The sequence below is a fragment of the Maniola hyperantus genome, chromosome 17 (genome assembly GCF_902806685.2).
Source record: "Maniola hyperantus chromosome 17, iAphHyp1.2, whole genome shotgun sequence".
In the NCBI taxonomy this organism is placed as follows: domain Eukaryota; kingdom Metazoa; phylum Arthropoda; class Insecta; order Lepidoptera; family Nymphalidae; genus Maniola; species Maniola hyperantus.
This window is the reverse complement of record NC_048552.1, coordinates 1470242-1489648: the sequence shown is the minus strand read 5'-3', so window position 1 is coordinate 1489648 and position 19407 is coordinate 1470242. Positions and strand designations below refer to the sequence as shown.

General features: G+C 41.0%; 2 protein-coding genes across 3 annotated transcripts in view; one reads left to right on the top strand and one right to left on the bottom strand.

Moving 5' to 3' along the window:
• Positions 1-19407, bottom strand: part of LOC117990200 (arrestin domain-containing protein 17-like) — a 436990-nt gene that overhangs the window by 35968 nt on the left and 381615 nt on the right. The window lies entirely within an intron of this gene.
• The window catches only part of Ncc69 (sodium chloride cotransporter 69), a 36612-nt gene that overhangs the window by 3113 nt on the left and 14092 nt on the right, over positions 1-19407 (top strand). For both annotated transcript variants that reach the window (XM_069504337.1, XM_034977786.2), the window contains exons 2-7: positions 8749-8849; positions 10152-10266; positions 14466-14625; positions 16538-16633; positions 17132-17301; positions 18157-18349. In XM_069504337.1, coding sequence (XP_069360438.1) covers positions 8749-8849; positions 10152-10266; positions 14466-14625; positions 16538-16633; positions 17132-17301; positions 18157-18349 — 835 coding nt within the window. The remainder of the gene's footprint in view (positions 1-8748; positions 8850-10151; positions 10267-14465; positions 14626-16537; positions 16634-17131; positions 17302-18156; positions 18350-19407) is intronic.

The following is a 19407-nucleotide window of genomic DNA, read 5'->3' as shown; positions in this document are numbered from 1 at the left end:
ATGGCAGGGCTACTCGTATGTCCAGCTGTGGACGCAAACAGGCAGAATGGTTATATTTGAAAGTACATTTGTAAAGCCTCACACCTATCCAACCCAATCCAATCCATCAGCCATGTATGCTTTTGCTTCTTTTTTTATTTAGATAAAAGTTAGCCCTTGACTGCAATCTCACCTGTTGGTAAGTGATGATGCAGTATGGCAGTTTTTATGAAACCCATGCCCCTTTGGTTGCCCCTACACAGCATCGTACCGGGAGGCTTGGTGGCACGGCTTTGAAGCCGTCTGGTGAGACCGGACCAGACCAAAAATATAGAAATTATAAATTTCCAAACCCCTGCCAGGAATCGAACATGGGACCTCCCACTAATAAGACCACAGTGCTTACCACTGCGCCAACGAGGTCATCGCTGCTGGACATAGGCCTTTTCAAAAAGCCTTTTGAAAAAGCTTCATAATTATGCCGATATTTGTCACCCTCATTCATCCGTTGCTTTATTAGCCAAGACCTGGTTTCAGCGGTCTAGCGGTCTAGGTCAGAGGCGCGTGTGCCGATAAATCATAATAGCGTACAATTGGATAATACTCCACACTTCCCATTGCCTTAGCGATCGACTTGCGGACGTCTTGCCTTGCTATACCTATATACTTCATGATCAACCCATCGCCGGCTCACTACAGAGCACGGGTCTCCTCTCAGAGTGAGTAGGGTTTGGCCATAGTCTATCACGCTGGCCATGTGCGGATTGGTAGACTTCACACACCTTTGAGAACATTATGGAGAACTCTCAGGCATGCAGGTTTTCTCACGACGTTTTCCTTCACCGTTAAAGCAAGTGATATTTAATTACTTAAAACGCACATAACTCCGAAAAGTTAGAGGTGCGTGCCCGGGATCGAACTCCCGGGATACTCAAGCTATGATAGCTTAGTGGTTAGGGCGTCCACCTTCTAATCGGAGGTCGGGGGTTCGATCATTATATACTTAGCAGACCTATAATATAATTTTGATGGGAAAATACACCCCTAGCACAGTACACGCCAGTTAACTTCTGACGAAACGTAGAGGCTTCGATGTCACTGGCAGGCGTGAAATGTTAGTGCATTTGACGCAGGTAGCCCTAAGATAGCCCTTTTTTCTGTGATTTTACGTCACCATATTTTGCATTCAGGTAAAAAAGGAAAAGACTGACTAACTGATCTGATCTATCAACGCACAGCTCAAAGTACTGGGTTTAGACATTCGCTAAGAAGGGATTTTTCAAAATTCAACCCCTAAGGGAGTCGGTGAAGGAAAACATCGTGAGGAAACCTACAGGCCTGAGAGTTCCCATAATGTTCTCAAAGGTGTGTGAAGTCGGCCAATCCGCACTTGGCCAGCGTGGTAGACTATGGCCAAAACTTTTCTCACTCTAAGAGGAGACCCGTGCTCTGTAGTGAGCCGGCGATGGGTTGATCATGATGAAGGGAGTAAAATAGGGGGCTGAAATTGTTGAAATCCACGCGGACGAAGTCGGGAGCATAAGCTAGTAAATGATATCATAGGTTATCTGATATCCCTCGGCATGTTCCTCAGGAGTCAGTGTCAGTGAGGCAACGTGTAAAACCGGTTCAAACCGCATCTTATCAGCGATACATGTCTCCCCTACAACTTGGTTTAAAGGTGTACCTCCATGTAGAGCAGCATAAGCTAGTCTATGTATAATATAATAAAAGGAAAAGGTGACTGACTGACTGACTGACTGACTGAATGACTGACTGACTGACTGACTGATCTATCAACGCACAGCTCAAACTACTGGACGGATCGGGCTGAAATTTGGCATGCAGATAACAATTATGACGTAGGCATCCGCTAAGAAAGGATTTTTGAAAATTCAACTCCTAAGGGGGTGAAATAGGGTTTTGAAATTTTGTAGTCCACGCGGACGAAGTCGCGAGCATAAGCTAGTCTAAATATATAAAAGGAAAAGGTGACTGACTGACTGATCTATCAACGCACAGCTCAAACTACTGGACGGATCGGGCTGAAATTTAGTCATCCGCTAAGAAAGGATTTTTGAAATTTCAACCCCTAAGGGGGTGAAATAGGGGTTTGAAATTTATGTGGTCCACGCGGACGAAGTCGCGAGCATAAGCTAGTATAATATAAAAACGAGTCACTAAATGTGTTGCTCATCGCAAATCTCGAGAACAGCTGAACCGATTTTGCTATTTCTTTTTTTATAATATTTCTTGAAGTACGAGGATGGTTCTTACGGAGAGAAAAATTTAATTCAACCTCCCCCTCAATTTCTTAACTCCACCCGAGCGTAGCCGGGGCGGTTCAGCTAGTTGTTTATAGTTTTAATACCTATACAATCCATCATGATGTAAAACGTTAATAAACAATAGAGTCGTAATCGTACATAGAGTAATAAAGGTAGATACAGGAACGTTTGCTTTCTCATTCACACTAAAAAGAGAGCACAGATAAAGTTACTAATGTGATAAACAGAGACGCAGCTAACCTATTTTTTGTCCCTTATCGTGTAACTGGTTTTTTTCAAGAATACATACAAGGAATGCAACTTTAGTTGCAAAACGAACTTTGAGAAGTCGTGGCGTAATTGTATTTCTCATTAGTTATTTACTTGTTTTCACATAAAAAACGTTTAATACAAATATTGTTGATCGGTTAATACAAATATTGACTACTAAATAATGGTAATAGTTGTCGTGTTATTCATCGTTACGTCGCGTCGTGCTATCGCTATCTCATACGCGGTTACACAGTACTTCAATCTACCTTTATTACTCTATCCTACGGTCGTAATGGAATATTTTAATTAAAACTTATACATATTGCAAATAGATTGCACGACAATGCAATAAAATTAACTATGGTATGAGGTTGTGTAGTCGTAAAACTGCATAGATGTGACAGACAGACATCAGTGCAATCCATTCTAATATTATAAATGCGAAAGTGTGTCTGTCTGTCTGTCTGCTAGCTTTTCACGGCTTAACTGTTCAACCGATTTCGACGAAATTTGGTACAGAGGTAGCTTGCGACCCGGGGAAGGACATAGGCTACTTTTTATCCCGGAAAATTTAAGAGTTCCCACAGGATTTTTAAAAACCTAAATCCACGCGTACGAAGTCGCGGGCATCAGCTAGTCTAAATATATAAAAGGAAAAGGTGACTGACTGACTGACTGACTGACTGAATGACTGACTGACTGACTGATCTATCAACGCACAGCTCAAACTACTGGACAGATCGGGCTGAAATTTGGCATGCAGATAGCTATTAGGACGTAGGCATCCGCTAAGAAAGGATTTTTGAAAATTCAACCCCTAAGGGGGTGAAATAGGGGTTTGAAATTTATGTAGTCCACGCGGACGACGTCGCGAGCATAAGCTAGTCTCATATAAAACTGTACATGTGATTACGTGTACCATTATATTCAAAGCAGGGTCAGATATGGCTTGGTTAATTTGATCGTGACGCTCCATATATATATATATATACTATACTGAAATATGAATTTTCCGTCTTTCCCAAAGCGTTCCAAGAAGAAATCCATACTAGTATTACAAATGCGAAAGTGCGTCTGTCTGTCTGTTTGCTAGCTCTTCACGACCCAACAGTTTAACCGATTTTAATGAAATTTAGTACAGAGTTAGCTTACATCCCGGGGAAGGACATAGGCATACTTTTTATCCCAAAAAGTTCAAGAGTTCCCACGGAATTAAAAGAAAACCCTAAATCCACGAGGATGAAGTCACGGGCATTATCTAGTAAGTAACTAATAAGCCGTGATAGCCTGGTGGTTAGGACGTCCGCCTACTAATCGGAGGTCGGGGGTTCGATCCCGGGCACGCACCTCTAACTTTCGGAGTTATGTGCGTTTTAAGTAATTAAATATCACTTGCTTTAACGGTGAAGGAAAACATCGTGAGGAAACCTGCATGCCTGAGAGTTCTCCATAATGTTCGCAAAGGTGTGTGAAGTTTACCAATCCGCACATGATGGTCAAACCCTTCTCACTCTGAGAGGAGACCCGTGCTCTGTAGTGAGCCGGCGATGGAAGAATTATTATCAATACTCGCTACTAGGACAACTAGCTATCTGGTCAACGTATTACATAAGCGTGTTTACACGACAAACGACATATTACCTACGTTGTAATTTAATGGTAAATCTATCATTAAATTACTACACATTTATATAATTACTTTACATAATTGTGGCTAATTCCGTTGTACACAAACTCTAAACTAAACTAAAATGACACGTCTAAATCTATTGCTATCCCTTTCATAATGTTGCTTGCGGAAAAGGATAGCACTAGATTTAGTTCAATTTAGAGATTATGTACAAGAGAATCGGCCCCATATCATAGTTTCTACGAGTACTTATGTCCTTACTTCATCACTACCCATATTATAAATGCGAAAGTGTGTTTGTTTGTAGGTTTGTTGGTTTATTGGTTTGTTGGTTTGTCCTTCAATCACGTCGCAATGGAGCAACGGAGCGATGTGATTTTTTGCATGGGTAAAGTTCAAGACCTGAAAAGTGACAAGGCTACTTTTATCCCTGAAAATCAAAGAGTTCCCTCGGGATTTTTAAAAACCTAAATCCTCGCGTACGAAGTCGTGGGCGTCAGCTAATCCGCCAAAACAGACAAATCTGTATAGTACATCGTCCATGCGCCGCCCGCCCTCCCACTACTAAAGAAGCAGGAAAAGCGAGCCATATACATTACCAACACACAAATCTTCTGGAGCACATTCCACGTGCGTGTCACTCCGATACCGCAGCATCCTCAATACATGTAGACTCCTCAATGCACAATTGCAAAGTCTGAGTGTCTCAGATGTCATCGGATTACTCATATTAATAGTGCATTTAACTTACTAATGGCATAATGTGACGTTCCAACAAGTAACACATTTGAGCCACTTAAGCCAATATGAAAATAGCTTGATATGAATCCGTTCGTCTTCAAAGTGGGCGGCTGATATATTTAGCCGTCTAAATATAGCCAGTGTAGTGCAAGCCTCCTGTCTCCTTCCAAGAGTAAGACTTAAGAGACAAGACACATCTAGCGTTTTTATTTTCCTATACCAGAAGCTGTGATAGCCTAGTGGTTAGGACGTCCGCCTTCTAATCGGAACACCTCTAACTTTTCGGAGTTATGTGCGTTTTAAGTAATTAAATATCACTTGCTTTGACGGTGAAGGGAAACCTACATGCCTGAGAGTTCTCCATAATGTTCTCAAAGGTGTGTGAAGTCTACCAATCTGCACATATGGTCAGCGTGGTAGACTGTGGCCAAAACCTTCTCACTCTGAGAGTAGACTCGTGCTCTGTAGTGAGCTGGCGATGGGTTGATCATGATGATGATCACAGGAGCTTAGCTCCCATGTTGCTAAGTTTCGATGTCAATTAATGCCTCTATCATGTAATCCAAGAATAAGTGAAGTCACATGAGCTAATTTCGTCCAATCACATTGGGGGTTTCTCTTACCCTAGCAATAGGGAGCTATTGCCAGGCTTTGGTCAACAATTCATTTTTGAGATTTCACAGGGCACAGATTATTCCGGCGCTTCTTCTAGCTGGAGGCATAGTAAAGGAGGCGCCGGGATAGCAAACTCTTTAAAAAAAACGTTTTTCTTTTCTGTTGGCATCCTTCAGCCGAAGTTCAATTGCTGATTACCGATTATTTCGTTATTGATTATTTCGTAATATCAATCAGTATTTCGGCCAAAAGACAGGGCTACGGAAAAAACCAGAAGGAGCATTTTTCCAACAAAACGTGAGAGGCGAAGGGGCGCTAAACTTCAGAATTGTGCTTGTTATTTTGCGTTGTGAAGACCAAAGAACGGATCGTTGAACCATCGGAATTAACTTATTAATTTTTTGTTCGTGTGGTCTTGCGCTAAAGTAATCTTCTCCATGTACTAGTAAGTAGGTACATCACTCCGGAGCGCACTGGTCTCTCGGGAAATAATGTGGACGGGAAGGAACCAGTTAAGGGCTAATTGTGATGCGTAATTCCTTATTGCCAATTCCTTTGTGCTAAATTCCTTGAAAACTGTCCTATCCCCCGATTGGAGTCTCATTAGGCCGAGGCGGCACGGAGGTTATATCAGACTCTTAATGACTAAAACCCCACGGTATTCCACGCATCGCCTGGTGGCTGGACTACGGGGCCAAACACGTTCGCACAACCCAGCCAGCGGTGCCTGTTGGGAACCCCTCCTTAGGGGACCAATAGAGCTCCTACACACCGTTATGAGACGCACCAGGAACACAAAGATACGCCTCCCGACTCGAGGACTGCTTTTGTCGCATTGGACCTCACTTAACTAACACCTTGAAATCGCCTACAAGTGTGACGAAACCTGTGAACTAAAGTGGCTTAATTCTATTACGTTTAAACCTCATAACTATTTCATGTCCCGTCCCACAAGAAGTTAATGTTCCATTCAGTATCGATAAGTCGTTCGGTGTATTTTAATTACGCCCACTCTCTATAACCTATGTAGGTTTATAACTGTTACGACACGTACACTATTAAGAATTTCAAATGCTTTTTAAACTTTCATGAGTATGAGTAACTGGTGGACTGAATTTAGGATCGGTGACGTAACAGGAACTGACAGAATAGTTCCTATAACATAGCTCGCTGGTATGAGCATGAGTACGCAAGAAAACCGGAAATATATTCGGGCTTCCATCATCTCTATTCCAACCCATCGCATCGTCCGGCCCATTGTTGAGCACATGTCTCTTCTCAGAATGCATCGACCACATATAAAAAGGGCTTAAACCATTATTCATCACGCTCGCTAAGTGCAGATTGGAAATATTTTGGGGAACCCTTAGGCATATCTACACAGGTTTCCTCACGATGTTTTCCTTCAGTGATCGGACTTTAATTAACCATAACTTGAAAGAAATTGGAAGATCGTCAATCTAGCTCTTCCTATATTATCTATATATATATATATATATAAATGAATCACTACCTGTGTTGCTGATCGCAAATCTCGAGAACAGCTGAACCGATTTCGCTAATTTTTTTATAATATTCCTTGGAGTACGAGGATGGTTCTTTGGTCAGCTAGTTTTTTATAGTTAGATACCATTTGCATAACAATATTACCATAATAAGACCTCTTAAACGATTTTCAGAAAAAGCACGTATCAGCTGTTGTGTATTAAATAAAAAAATTAATGCAGTTTTTTTATACCGACACTTTTCATTCCTGTATCTTTACTAAAATATTTCCCTCACATGACTGCTCCTAAAATAACATGTTGCATACTATCCCCCAGAATTTGGTAGGAATGTGGGTTTATCTCAGTGTTTATCTTCGGTCAAATATTATGTTTGTACAATATGAAAAATGAGATTCTTCATGACCTTGATTTCTATTCCTGAATAGAACAAATCAAGGTTGTACATTTTACGAGCAGGCGTATAAATCTCTTCCAGATTAGATACTTGATTGATGATGCCCGTGATTTCATCCGCGTTTAGGTTTTTTGAAAATACTCTTGAATTTTCCAGAATAGCTTATCTCACTCTCCAGATATTTAGTTGTAACCATGCAAAAAATCACATCTATCCGTTGCTCGGTTCCGGTCTGATTGAAGAAAAAACCAACAAGCAAAGACATTTTTGCGTAGAGATATCATATGAGTAGAATTTTGAGCACGAATGGGAGTGGTTTTGGCCATAGTCTACCACGCTGGGCCAAGTGCGGATTGTCATTTTTCACACACCTTTGAGAATGGAGGGCTGTCATTTTTATTTTATTTTATTGAACCACCAACCGCGTTTAAGCAAGCGTAGTGTGGGACGCCCTCCAGCACGATGGACCGACAATATAAAGAGGCTGGCGGGAAGTGGCTGGATGAGGAAGGCTGAGGACCGGGTGTGGTGGCGCTCTTTAGGGAAGGCCTATGTCCAACAGTGGACGTCCACAGGCTGATGATGATGATGATGATGAACCACCAACAGAATCATACAAAAAAATAATTACATTATTCAAATCCTATTTGCCTGGTCAATATACAATCACGACGTTTTCCTTCCCCGTTCATATTTATTTGCTTAAAACGTTTACTAACCATTAATTAGTTACTGCATTAAGTAGTTACAGTAAGCTGGCAAGAAATATTGTACATCGACCTTTAGAATACAATGAGGAAGTTTCAGGGCGAACGTTTGGTAAAATTTTTATAGATGGCGCCGTTTGCTGCACCCACTAAAAACGAAAAATAATTTCCGAGCGAAGGTATACGCTAATATAATTTGTACGTAAAACATCCTGCAAAACAACAACGTCAATAAAACATACGGACAGCCAGGCAGCTCTTTCAGCTCTGTCCTCTGAGGTTGTTAACTCAAGACTGGTTGAAAACTGCAGAGACACCCTGGCCCAATACCGGGTGGTTCTACGCTAGGTACCAGAGCATGCTGGAATAGTTGGCAACGAAAATGCTGACATTGTGGCTAAATCATATAGATATAGGTATTATTTTTCGTTTTTAGTGGGTGCAGTGCACAGCGCCATATATGAAAATTTTATGGAACGTTCGCCCTGAAACTTCCTCATTTCAGCTTTGTAGAGCGTTGTTTCTGTCACTCATATGTGACGTTTTGTTGGTCTCAACGACAGAGACAACGCTCTACGAATCTCTGTATATTCCCGGCCGGGTACTGTAATGTTTTCTTTTGTTTTGCCCTCAGATGGAAGACAAGCAAGATGACGCGACCGATTCGGACGGCTCAGGCATGGAGAGCGACGATCCATTGACCGCTACAGACACTAAATATGGCAAAAGTTTCAGGTATGGTATGCAAGTCAAGAGTGAGTTCAAGGATTATTTAAATTTTAAATTTTAAATAGAATAGAATAGAATAGAATGTTTTTTTATTCATGTAAACTTTTTAAAAGTGCTTATGAATAGTCAGGTAGTTTTAATTTACCACTGGTTCGGAATGCCATAAGATATAAATGATAAGAAAGCTTGGGAATGAGTTGCTTAACAGCTTTGTGTTAGTTCTAATAAGACGTGTAAGTGATTTTGTAAAGTGGTGATCATAAAAAGAATACCCGGCTGAGTTTGTTGTGGGCTCTTCTCAGACCTGGGCGCGTTTGGAACCCTCGTAGCTTTAGTTTTAAGTTCGCGTAATACCACCACCACCACCACTATATCTTACAAATCCAACAACCGACCATCAAAAAGAGTAATTTATCACATATTTTGAATAAATTATTTGAATTTTATAGAAAACGAAAACGCTAGTTCGCGCGCGCCTGTGTTCGACGAAGACCTACGCTGAAAGGCGCTAGTGTGAACGAGCTCTAAACCAATGCTTATCAAGTCAAGTTATCATATTTCTAGTGAAAGGGTTTTACTGACGCAAACTCGCTCTCGAAGGTCTATTATAGATTAACTACTTTCAAGTACTCTCCTCTCTCTCGATACATTACTATTATTAAAGACTAGCTTATTCTCGCGACTTCGTCCGCGTGGACTACACAAATTTCCAGCCCCTATTTTACCACCTTAGGGGTTGTATTTTTAGAAATCCTTTCTTAGCGGATGTCTACGTCATAATAGCTATCTGCATGCCAAATTTCAGTCCGATCCGTCCAGTAGTTTGAGCTGTGCGTTGATAGATCAGTCAGTCAGTCAGTCAGCTTTTCGTTTTATATATTTAGATTTTCCGTAACAAAAGTGTCCTAAACGCTAAGGTTTTCCAGTATAAAAAGTAGCCTATGTCCTTCCCCGGTATGCAAGCTATCTCTGTAACAAATTTCGTCAAAATCGGTTGAACGAATGAGCCGTGCAAGGCTAGCAGACAGACAGACACACTTTCGCGTTTATAATATTAACTAGCTTATGCTCGCGACTACGTCCGCGTGGACTACACAAATTTCGAACCCCTATTTCACCCCCTTAGGGGTTGAATTTTTAAAAATCCTTTCTTAGCGGATGCCTTCGTCATAATAGCTATCTGCATGCCAAATTTCAGCCCGATCGGTCTAGTAGTTTGAGCTGTGCGTTGATAGATCAGTCAGTCAGTCAGTCAGTCACCTTTTCCTTTTATATATTTAGATATGTATGACTTTCGGTCTTTTCCAGGCACTTCACTCGCGAAGCGCTACCTCGACTCGACAACTACAGAAATGTTCTTTCTCTACACGCTGCGCCGCGACCAACGTTGGATGAGCTCCACAATGCATCGCTTTCTAGAAAGGTTTGGGCCTTTTGCATTTTTTTACCGCCATCATCAATCAAACCCTTCGCCGGCCCACTATTGGGCCGGCGAAGGGTTTGATTTACACTACCTTCTTCTTCTTCCTTACCTTATCCCACGCTACGTAGGGTCGGCACAACATGTCTTCTTCTTCCACTCACTTCTGTCATTCGTCAACGTATTATCCACTCATTTTTCACGCCTATCCTCTTTCACGCAATCGCGACGTATCGACATGATTTTTGAGTTCCTGAGGGGTGCCAACGGGGCCCTAGGCCTAGTACTAAGCCTCCGCTCTCCGTCTGTCTGTCCGTCTGTCAGCGGGCTGTATTTCGTGAACCGTAATAGGTAGGAGGGTTGAAATTTTCACAGAATGTTTAGGTATTTTTATTGCCGCTATAACAAAGAATAAAAATTTAAAAATGGCGGTAATTTTTTTTAAATTTCTTGTATACGGAGCCCTCCGTGTGCGAGTTCGACTCGCACTTGTTTACATGAATATAGCTGTTAAAGAGTCTGAAAGTGACAGACTATTAATTTACCCTGGAAAATAAAAAGTTCCAAAACAGGAATTAAAAAAATCTAAATCCATTCGAACGAAGTCGCACTGGCGGGCATCAGCTAGTTGTTTATGTTTTTAGGTTTTTTTTCGAGCATGGATGGTTAGTGTCAATTGGTGTAAACTGTAAACCTAACATGATGTGTAGTGGAAGCTAGACGACGTTTGTAAATATTTATGCCTCGGACACACCTGAATCAATATCTTCGCACAAATTAAACGCCTAACAAGTACCTAATACACTCGAGGTACCTTGAAGTACTTCAACATAATGAGTATGATAAATGATTAGTAAGAACTAAGTACATACCTAGTACGTAGGTATTGTCCATATAACAAAAACTTAGCGTTATATTGGGGTCGATTCTTTTGTACACAATCTCAAAACTAAACTAAATTAACAGGTCTAAATCTAGTGCTATCCTTTTCCGCAACCAATATTATGAGAGGGATAGCAATAGATTTAGACGTGTCATTTTAGTTTAGTTTAGAGATTGTGTTCAAGAGAATCGGCCCCATTGTTTGTTTATACTACCTAAACACAATCCAATACTAATAACCATTTGCCGCAATTTGTAGTTTTAGTGATTTGGTATTTTTCAAACCCGCAATGTATAGCGTCCAAAAATCGGGTCAATGCCTCACCTACGACGCGGCATTGACTTCAGTGACCTACTTACGTAACGTTCGTTGACCTCTGGAGTCAGGCAGATGTTTTATTTGCAATATATATCGTGAATTTTTACAAAATACAGAATCAGTAATTAAGATAATTGGTTTGTTGGTTTGTCCTTCAATCAAGACGCATTTTGATGATGATTGATGATTTTTTGCATGGGTATAGGCAAAGACCCGGAAAGTGACATAGGCCCCATTTTATCCCGGAAAATCAAAGAGTTCCCACGGGAATTTTAAAAGGATTTTTGAAAATTCAATCCCTAAAGGGGTACAACGGGTTTGAAATTTGTATAGTCCACGCGGACGATGTCGCGAGTTGCACAATACTTGGACGATCTAACAATATAATAGGTACCTACAATTTATAAACAAGTTCAAAGTGAAAGATTATTTGTATACGGTCACTTCAATAGGCTATCAGAACTGGTCAAGGTTGTCAAGCCGTACATAAAGTTTATATAATTTATTTACCACGTGGCTTCTACAGTTATAGTACGCGACAGCTCCAGATGACAATCGGAGAGGAAACGCCCTGTAGAGCCGCACAGCCCCGGCGCTAACCCGGTGTGGGCGAGCGCGGGTGTCGTGCGGGTGTGCGGGGCGTCCCCCCGCCTCATACCCCGATTGCCATCTCAACCTCTCGTGGACTCTACCTATTATGTACATAGATCGAAACGTATAAGTTTTATAGTCCAACGCAGGTGGGTCTCTACCTAGATATTGTATGCGTTTTAATCTTCTATTGTATTGCAGCTTCAGTATATTTTATAAAATTCAAATAGGTTTCACCAGTCATTTTGAGCTATAATTTTTTTGACACCCTGATATCTTAGCGTCGAGAAAATTTTAGGACAACTTGCAACTTTTTGCGAATATATTTTTATTTCGGCTGACGTCAAAACGATGTTAATGATGGTTTCAGCGCAATAGCAATTTGCGGGACTTATATATCGTAGTAGATTGCAATATGAGCTGTTCGAATAATGCACTTGGCCCCTATTTCATGCATGGCGCCTTGCCCCCTGAGCCCCATTAATTAATGCGACGATGTAATTACGACGTATACCTACTTACCTGTTACATGGTTTACAAAGGTCCAGTTACATTATTTTTAATATCTAAGCCATATACTTGAATACTCTCGTGAAGTATAGAAAAAAAAATAAGATAGTATATCTACCAAAAATAAAAGTTAATTAATTAATAATTTAAACTAAAACTAAAACCTTAAAAAATATAATATTATAACTAAAATATATTATTAAAAGGAGTTCCTTTAGGCAAGGTTCCGAAGATACTGGCAGCGTTCCCCCTTTGAATAGCTAGGCTAATTCTTTGTCTTTGTTCTTCGTTACATGGTTACGTTACATTACATGCCAGTCGCGAACAAGCGTACGGAATATATTTCAAACTTCTTGTACCAGGCACATTACGTTCCCAGCCTTTAGTAATAGTAAATAGTAATATGTATTATAATTTTATAAATACAGAACTGTCTTTGTTTGTTGGTTTGTCATTCAATTACGCTATAACAGATCGCTGTGATTTTTTTGCATGGATATAGTTAAAGAGCTGGAGAGCGGCATAGATTAAAAAATATTACCTCGATATCTTGCAATTTTGTAAGCAGCGATAACATATACCATGCCAATGTCAATTAGATAATGGGACCTCAGGAGTCAGGACCCCATTAACCCGTCAGTAGGTCAAATCGACCACCATTGCGTCGTAGCTGGCCTGGTACTTTTATAACAATTGCATGGCCCATGTATCAGATGTGACTAATTGATATACCTACAGAGTTATGAATGACTCATTAGTGCATTGTTTGAAGTTAACGGAGGTATTTCACGTGGGTGGTATTTGGTACTAGCTACTTTGATGTGTCATCATCATCATCATCATCATGGAGACCGCGTTTAAGCAAGCGTAGTGTGGGACCCCCTCCAGCACGATGGACAGACGATATAAAGAGGCTGGCGGGAAGTGGCTGGATGAGGAAGGCTGAGGGCCGGGTGTAGTGGCGCTCTTTAGGGAAGGCCTATGTTCAACAGTGGATGTCCACAGGCTGATGATGATGATGAGTTTGATGTGTACTACTTAGTATCATCATTGGCGTGCAGGTCATAGAGGCATGAATGCACTGCTCACCCCAGTTGTAATAGCTCAATGCATATTTTTCATTATGACCTGCCAGTAAACAGGTTCCTACCCTGGCTTGAAACCCTGTGCACGCCACTGATCATCATCATCATGATCAACCCATTGCCGGGTCACTACAGAGCACGGGTCTCCTCTTAGCATGAGAAGGGTTTGGCCATAGTCCACTACGATGGCCTAGTAAGTTTTGAGAACATTATGGAGAACTCTCAGACATGCAGGTTTCCTCGCGATGTTTTCCTTCACCGTTAAAGCGAGTGATATTTAATTACTTAAGACGCACATAATGTACTCATCGTCATCTCCTCCATAGGTTCAACTTGATGTCTCAAAAAAGCTTTTTTCAAATCCGTTTCCTGGAGGTCTTCCGCATGCTTCACACATTTAACCCAGTTTTCCCTGCTAACGTTTTCTATTGCTTTATGCGGAAGAACTTCAACATCGACTGACCTAAATGTAGGACCACTAACAGGACGTCGTAGTTTTGGTCACCACGAACCACCACAGATTGTCGCTGCCAATCTTTTCCATCGATATAAATGATATGCCCAAGCGAACAAAATTTTTTACGGTTTTGGAACCAAATAAATCAGAGCCACCTCTTCGATACTAATGAACGACCCGTTTGAAATCCAGACGTCACTGAGGTTGCATTTGTGCTAAATAAACATTTTAGGACCAATGAGTCGGTGCCATTTTGCTTGTTCAATAGCCCTGTCCTTACGAAGTAATATATAAGTCAATGATCTTTTCTCATTTTTAGTAAGACATGTGCAAAAATTTAGTAAACGGTGTACTCCAGCCAGGTCAGACCCTGGAGAAGGACCAGGGTGCGCCGGCCATGCTGTCCACCAACGTGAAGTTCGGCTGGGTGAAGGGCGTGCTGATGCGCTGCCTGCTCAACATCTGGGGGGTGATGCTGTTCCTGAGGCTCTCGTGGGTGGTGGGGCAGGCTGGCGTTGGTATGTCCTTGGCTTTATAATTGGCTATTTGACTCCAATTTTTTTATTACTTTATTATAAACTAGGATAAAAATAATGACGTAACCTAAAAAACTAATTAAATAGATCAAATAATAAAAAAGTTATAAGCATTTAAATATTTCTGATAAGACAGAGATAGCGATATAGAATTTTGACGTCACACCTTACTAATGCCATATAGTAGCTTCGTGCGGTTTCATACAAATTTTCGTTTTGCGAGAAAGGGATAGAAGACCCTCCCACTCCAAAATTAAAATGTCGGTAACATTGTAAATCTTTGTTGGATTTTAATATTTTTTTCAGCGTACGTCATTATTTTTATTTTAGTTTATAATAAAGTAATAATATTTATCAAATTGAAAAGTAGGAAAATACCCAATTTGGTAGATACAGTACGCGGCCGAAAGGAATGTACATATACCTTTAGAAGGAGATAGCAGATTTGTAGAGCATTGTCGCAGTCGTTGAGACCGACAAAACGTCACAAAGGTATGAGTGACAGAGACAACGCTCTACAAAGCCGAAATGTCATTCTAAAGACCGACGTACATTATTTTCTGCCGCGTACTGTACATCTTTTGAAGCTTGTAAGCTGAGAGGTTTTCAATCAAAGTTTTCTTCCTCTTCCATTGACGGTTTCCTGATGTTTGAGTATCGGGCAAACATTTTGTAAACTATGCCGATAGTTCTGTATTGCGAAAATGACACTGAATGCCTGTTGCGTATCTCAACGGCTAGATTATTTAATTGTACACATCTGAAAGTTAGTCTCAAAGAATCAAGTAACTGCTAGTTTTTATTGGGAAACTTCGATGGCCATCTGAAAAGACATAATTATAATCTGGATTCTGATGATAAGCACCAATAGTGATGGCATGGACACCCTAACGTGGTTGTTTAGAAATCTTTCCGGTGTGAACTACAAATCCTTTTTTTTAAATCGTTATAGGCGCACGCTTGACCACGATCACACCTGATGGGAAGTGATGATGTGGCCTAAGATGGGACGCGTTTGCCTAAAAGGTGCCTATTCGCTCTTGTTTTAAAGATACCCGGATTATAATTGACAGGAAACACTGATCTAGGAAGAGTATTCCAGATCCTAGTCATACGTATAAGGAATGATGACGCAAAGCGTTTCGTACACGAAGATGGAATGTTAACGACATAGGGGGTGGGTTTGCCACTGGACAGAGATTCAGGAGCAGAAATAGAAGAAAAAACGCATTTTGAAAAGCGTCACTAAATGTCTGACCGACGAAAGCCCACTGTCTTATTCAAATTCAAATTCAAATTCAAATTCAAATTTCTTTATTGCGAATCTGGGTAAACAGTGGAGATGTTACAAAACAAAAAGGTACAGCCAAATTCTGCCTATTAGCATGCAATATGATATTCCTAACAAACGTGTACATAGTTTTGATAAAATTTGCCAAATTTAATACTTAGTCACAAAAGAATAAAAAAAACAAGATAGTTAGTACTTAATACAAAATATGTCAAAAGGTAACCAAATACACACTAAAGGAAAAAATGTCATCTTAGATATTCGTCAACACTACCTATAAAAAATGTTTTTAATTAAATATTCGAATAACTTCTTTTTAAGGCTTTCTATTTTATTTATATTTACAAGTTCTCTTATTTCCAAAGGTAGTTTGTTAACAATTTTTACTGCCATAACGTTAAAACTATTATTGATGAGAGCGGTTTTATGTGATGGGAATTTTAATTTATGTTTTTGTCTTTTGTTAACAAAAGTTACAGCTTTTCGCACAGGCCTTTAACGATTCATAAGTTCTTGAATTTTTTTAGTTAAAATTGATAAGTTTATATCTGTGCATGATTCTAATAAAATAATTTGTGGTGACAAAGTTTGGTGTGTCGGCAGCGCAGGCATCGCTGCTAATACTGACGACGTCGGTGGTCACCACCATCACCGCGCTCTCCATGTCTGCCATCAGCACCAACGGCGTCATTAAAGGAGGTAAGAAGCCAAGCGTTACTTACAGTACATCGGCCCTTAGAATGACATTTCGGCTTTGAAGCCGAATACCTATATGACGTTTTGTCTGTCTCAACGACAGAGACAACGCTCTACAAATCTGCTATCTCCTTCTATAGGTCGATGTACATTACTTTCGGCCGCGTACTGTACATATACGTAAAAGCAACATCGTAAAGAAACCTGCATGTCTGAAATTTCTCCATAATGTTCTCAAAGGTGTGAGGAGTCTGCCAATCTGCACTTGGCAACGTGGTAGATTATGGCCCAACCCTCTCGTTCTGAGCAGTAATAGCAAGGAATCAAAGATTTCCAGGACAATATGCCTCGTACTTGCTGTACTAAGAATTAGAGGTGCAGGATTTCATCGCAATCTTAAACCTAAGAGTCGACAGAGGAAAGCAAAGAGCAGCATTCAATATCAAAGTTCTAACTCCACCTTTGGCCATTAAGTTTACTTTCTTTTGGCGTTTTCCCCAGGCGGGACGTACTACATGATATCGCGGTCGCTGGGCCCGGAGTTCGGCGGCTCTATCGGGCTGATATTCTCCATGGCGAACGCGGTGGCCTGCGCGATGTACGTGGTGGGCTTCGGGGAGTCCCTCATCACGCTCATACCAGAGTCTGCTTACATGGTCAGCAAGAGCTGGGTAAGTGTGAAAGATTAAGGGGTACTCTTCCTTAATCCATCCAAACTAATACTATGAACTAGGTGATGCCCGCGGCGTCGCCCGTTTTTTAGATTTTGGCTTTAAGTAGTATTATTATTTTTTATTTGTATCCAGTGCTGCACCAAATAACTGATTCTTAATTAGCAGTAAATCTGTTCTAAGATAAGAACCCGTCAGAATATATTTTCTGCTCCTGCAGGTTAAGAAACTCTTATAACTGCTGCTCCAATTTTGTCGAATTTTTTTTTCTTGTGTAGTATATAGTTGAATTTTCAGACATCTTCAAAATCATTGTTTGAGAAATAAATTTGAGGAACTGGTTTCCTCAGGACCACAGACCAACACCTGTAGACGCCTAATAGCCGGACACCCCCGATCGCCAAGCTTAGGCATCAGTTGCTTAGCATAAAACAGTAGCTTAGGCAGTTGCTTAGTCGGCCCACGCCCGTTCAGTACTTTATTCCGAACATCGTTTTGATTAAGTGACTTCTGAGTCCACTAATCACAACAACATTTCGTAAAACCGATAGACGTTGGGGTCTCACGGTGGTGGAATGGCGACCTCGCACCGCAAGACGCAGCGTTGGAAGACCCCCCACTAGGTGGACGGACGACATCAGACGTGCCGCAGGGAGCCGCTGGATTCAGGCGTCGCAAGACCGTGGCGTGTAGAAGTCCCTAAAAGAGACTTATGTCCACCTGTGGACGTCTATCGGTTGATGATGATGATCACAACAAAGCATTCTCCCCTGCTCCCCGCCAACATTTTACGATTTTGTATCCATGCAAAACCTTGTATATGCGTACTCTTGAGGTTGAATTCTCTGTGCTCAGGACCAAGCGATCTACGGCTGCATTACCATAGTGCTGTTGACGGGCATCGTGATAGTGGGGCTGGAGTGGGAGGCCAAGGCGCAGATAGTGCTGCTGTTCATCCTGCTGGCGGCCATTGTGGACTTCTGCGTCGGCTCCATCATCGGCCCCAAGAGAGACGTGGAGATTGCTCAGGGATTTGTGGGATACAATAGTGAGTGTGTATAGTTTGCGACAGGTCGAGATAGCAATCAAACTCAAAAAAAACTCAAATTATTTATTCAGAATAGGTAAAATTTTACGCTTACTGATGGTAAAAAATTTAATTTGTAAGATGATATAGTGGTGATAATTAATACGTACTTAAAACTAAAGCTACGAGGGTTCCAAACGCGCCCAGGGTTTGGAAACGGGGTGGGGACGCCCCGCACACCCGCACAGCCCCTGCGCTAACCCGGTGCGGACGAGTGCGGGTGATCTGCGGGGCGTCCCCCTGCCTCATACCTCAATTAAATACGCATTTAAAATTACCCATATTCTAAATGCGAAAGTGTGTTTGTTTGTTGGTTTATTGGTTTGTTCTGAAGGACAACTACATATGTCACTATGAGCCTATGTCCACTCTCCAGCGGGCCGATTGTCTAAAACCAGCATCAATCATTATTACAATCTCAATTGTTCTGATTAGCTGAATTTGTGCGATTCTTGTTGCAACAATGAGCAACAATGCATTGTGGCCAATAGTGAGCGAGCATTAACCAATCAGAGATGATTGCGATCGTGACATTGTAGCTGTCAAACAACCGCGGTAGGGCCACAGGTCTGATTTCAATCAGACCTGGAGAGTGACATAAGCTACTTTTATACCGGAAAATCAAAGAGTTCCCACAGGATTTTTAAACCCTACTACCACGCTGACGAAGTCGCGGGCATCAGCTAGTTAAAAATAAGTGTCGAATGAGCTCATTGGCTATCATTCGTCGATAGACACTGAGTCAGCGAATGAGTCAGGTCTTCAAAAGTGAAAATTGTGTATTTGATTATATGAAAAATAAATAATCAGTTATTATTAAATAGAGGATCTTCCAAAATAAGTAAAATCCACGTCCTTTGTTAGCTTTAAGTGTAATAACAATTTTAAATTATCGATTAACCTAAAAAGGTACCTACGTCATTATGATGTGACGTCATATTCCAGTATGTCATAGAATATCGCATACTAAGCGCGCGTTTTGATGTTTGATAAAAAGTCACTGATTTGACTAGTTGTCA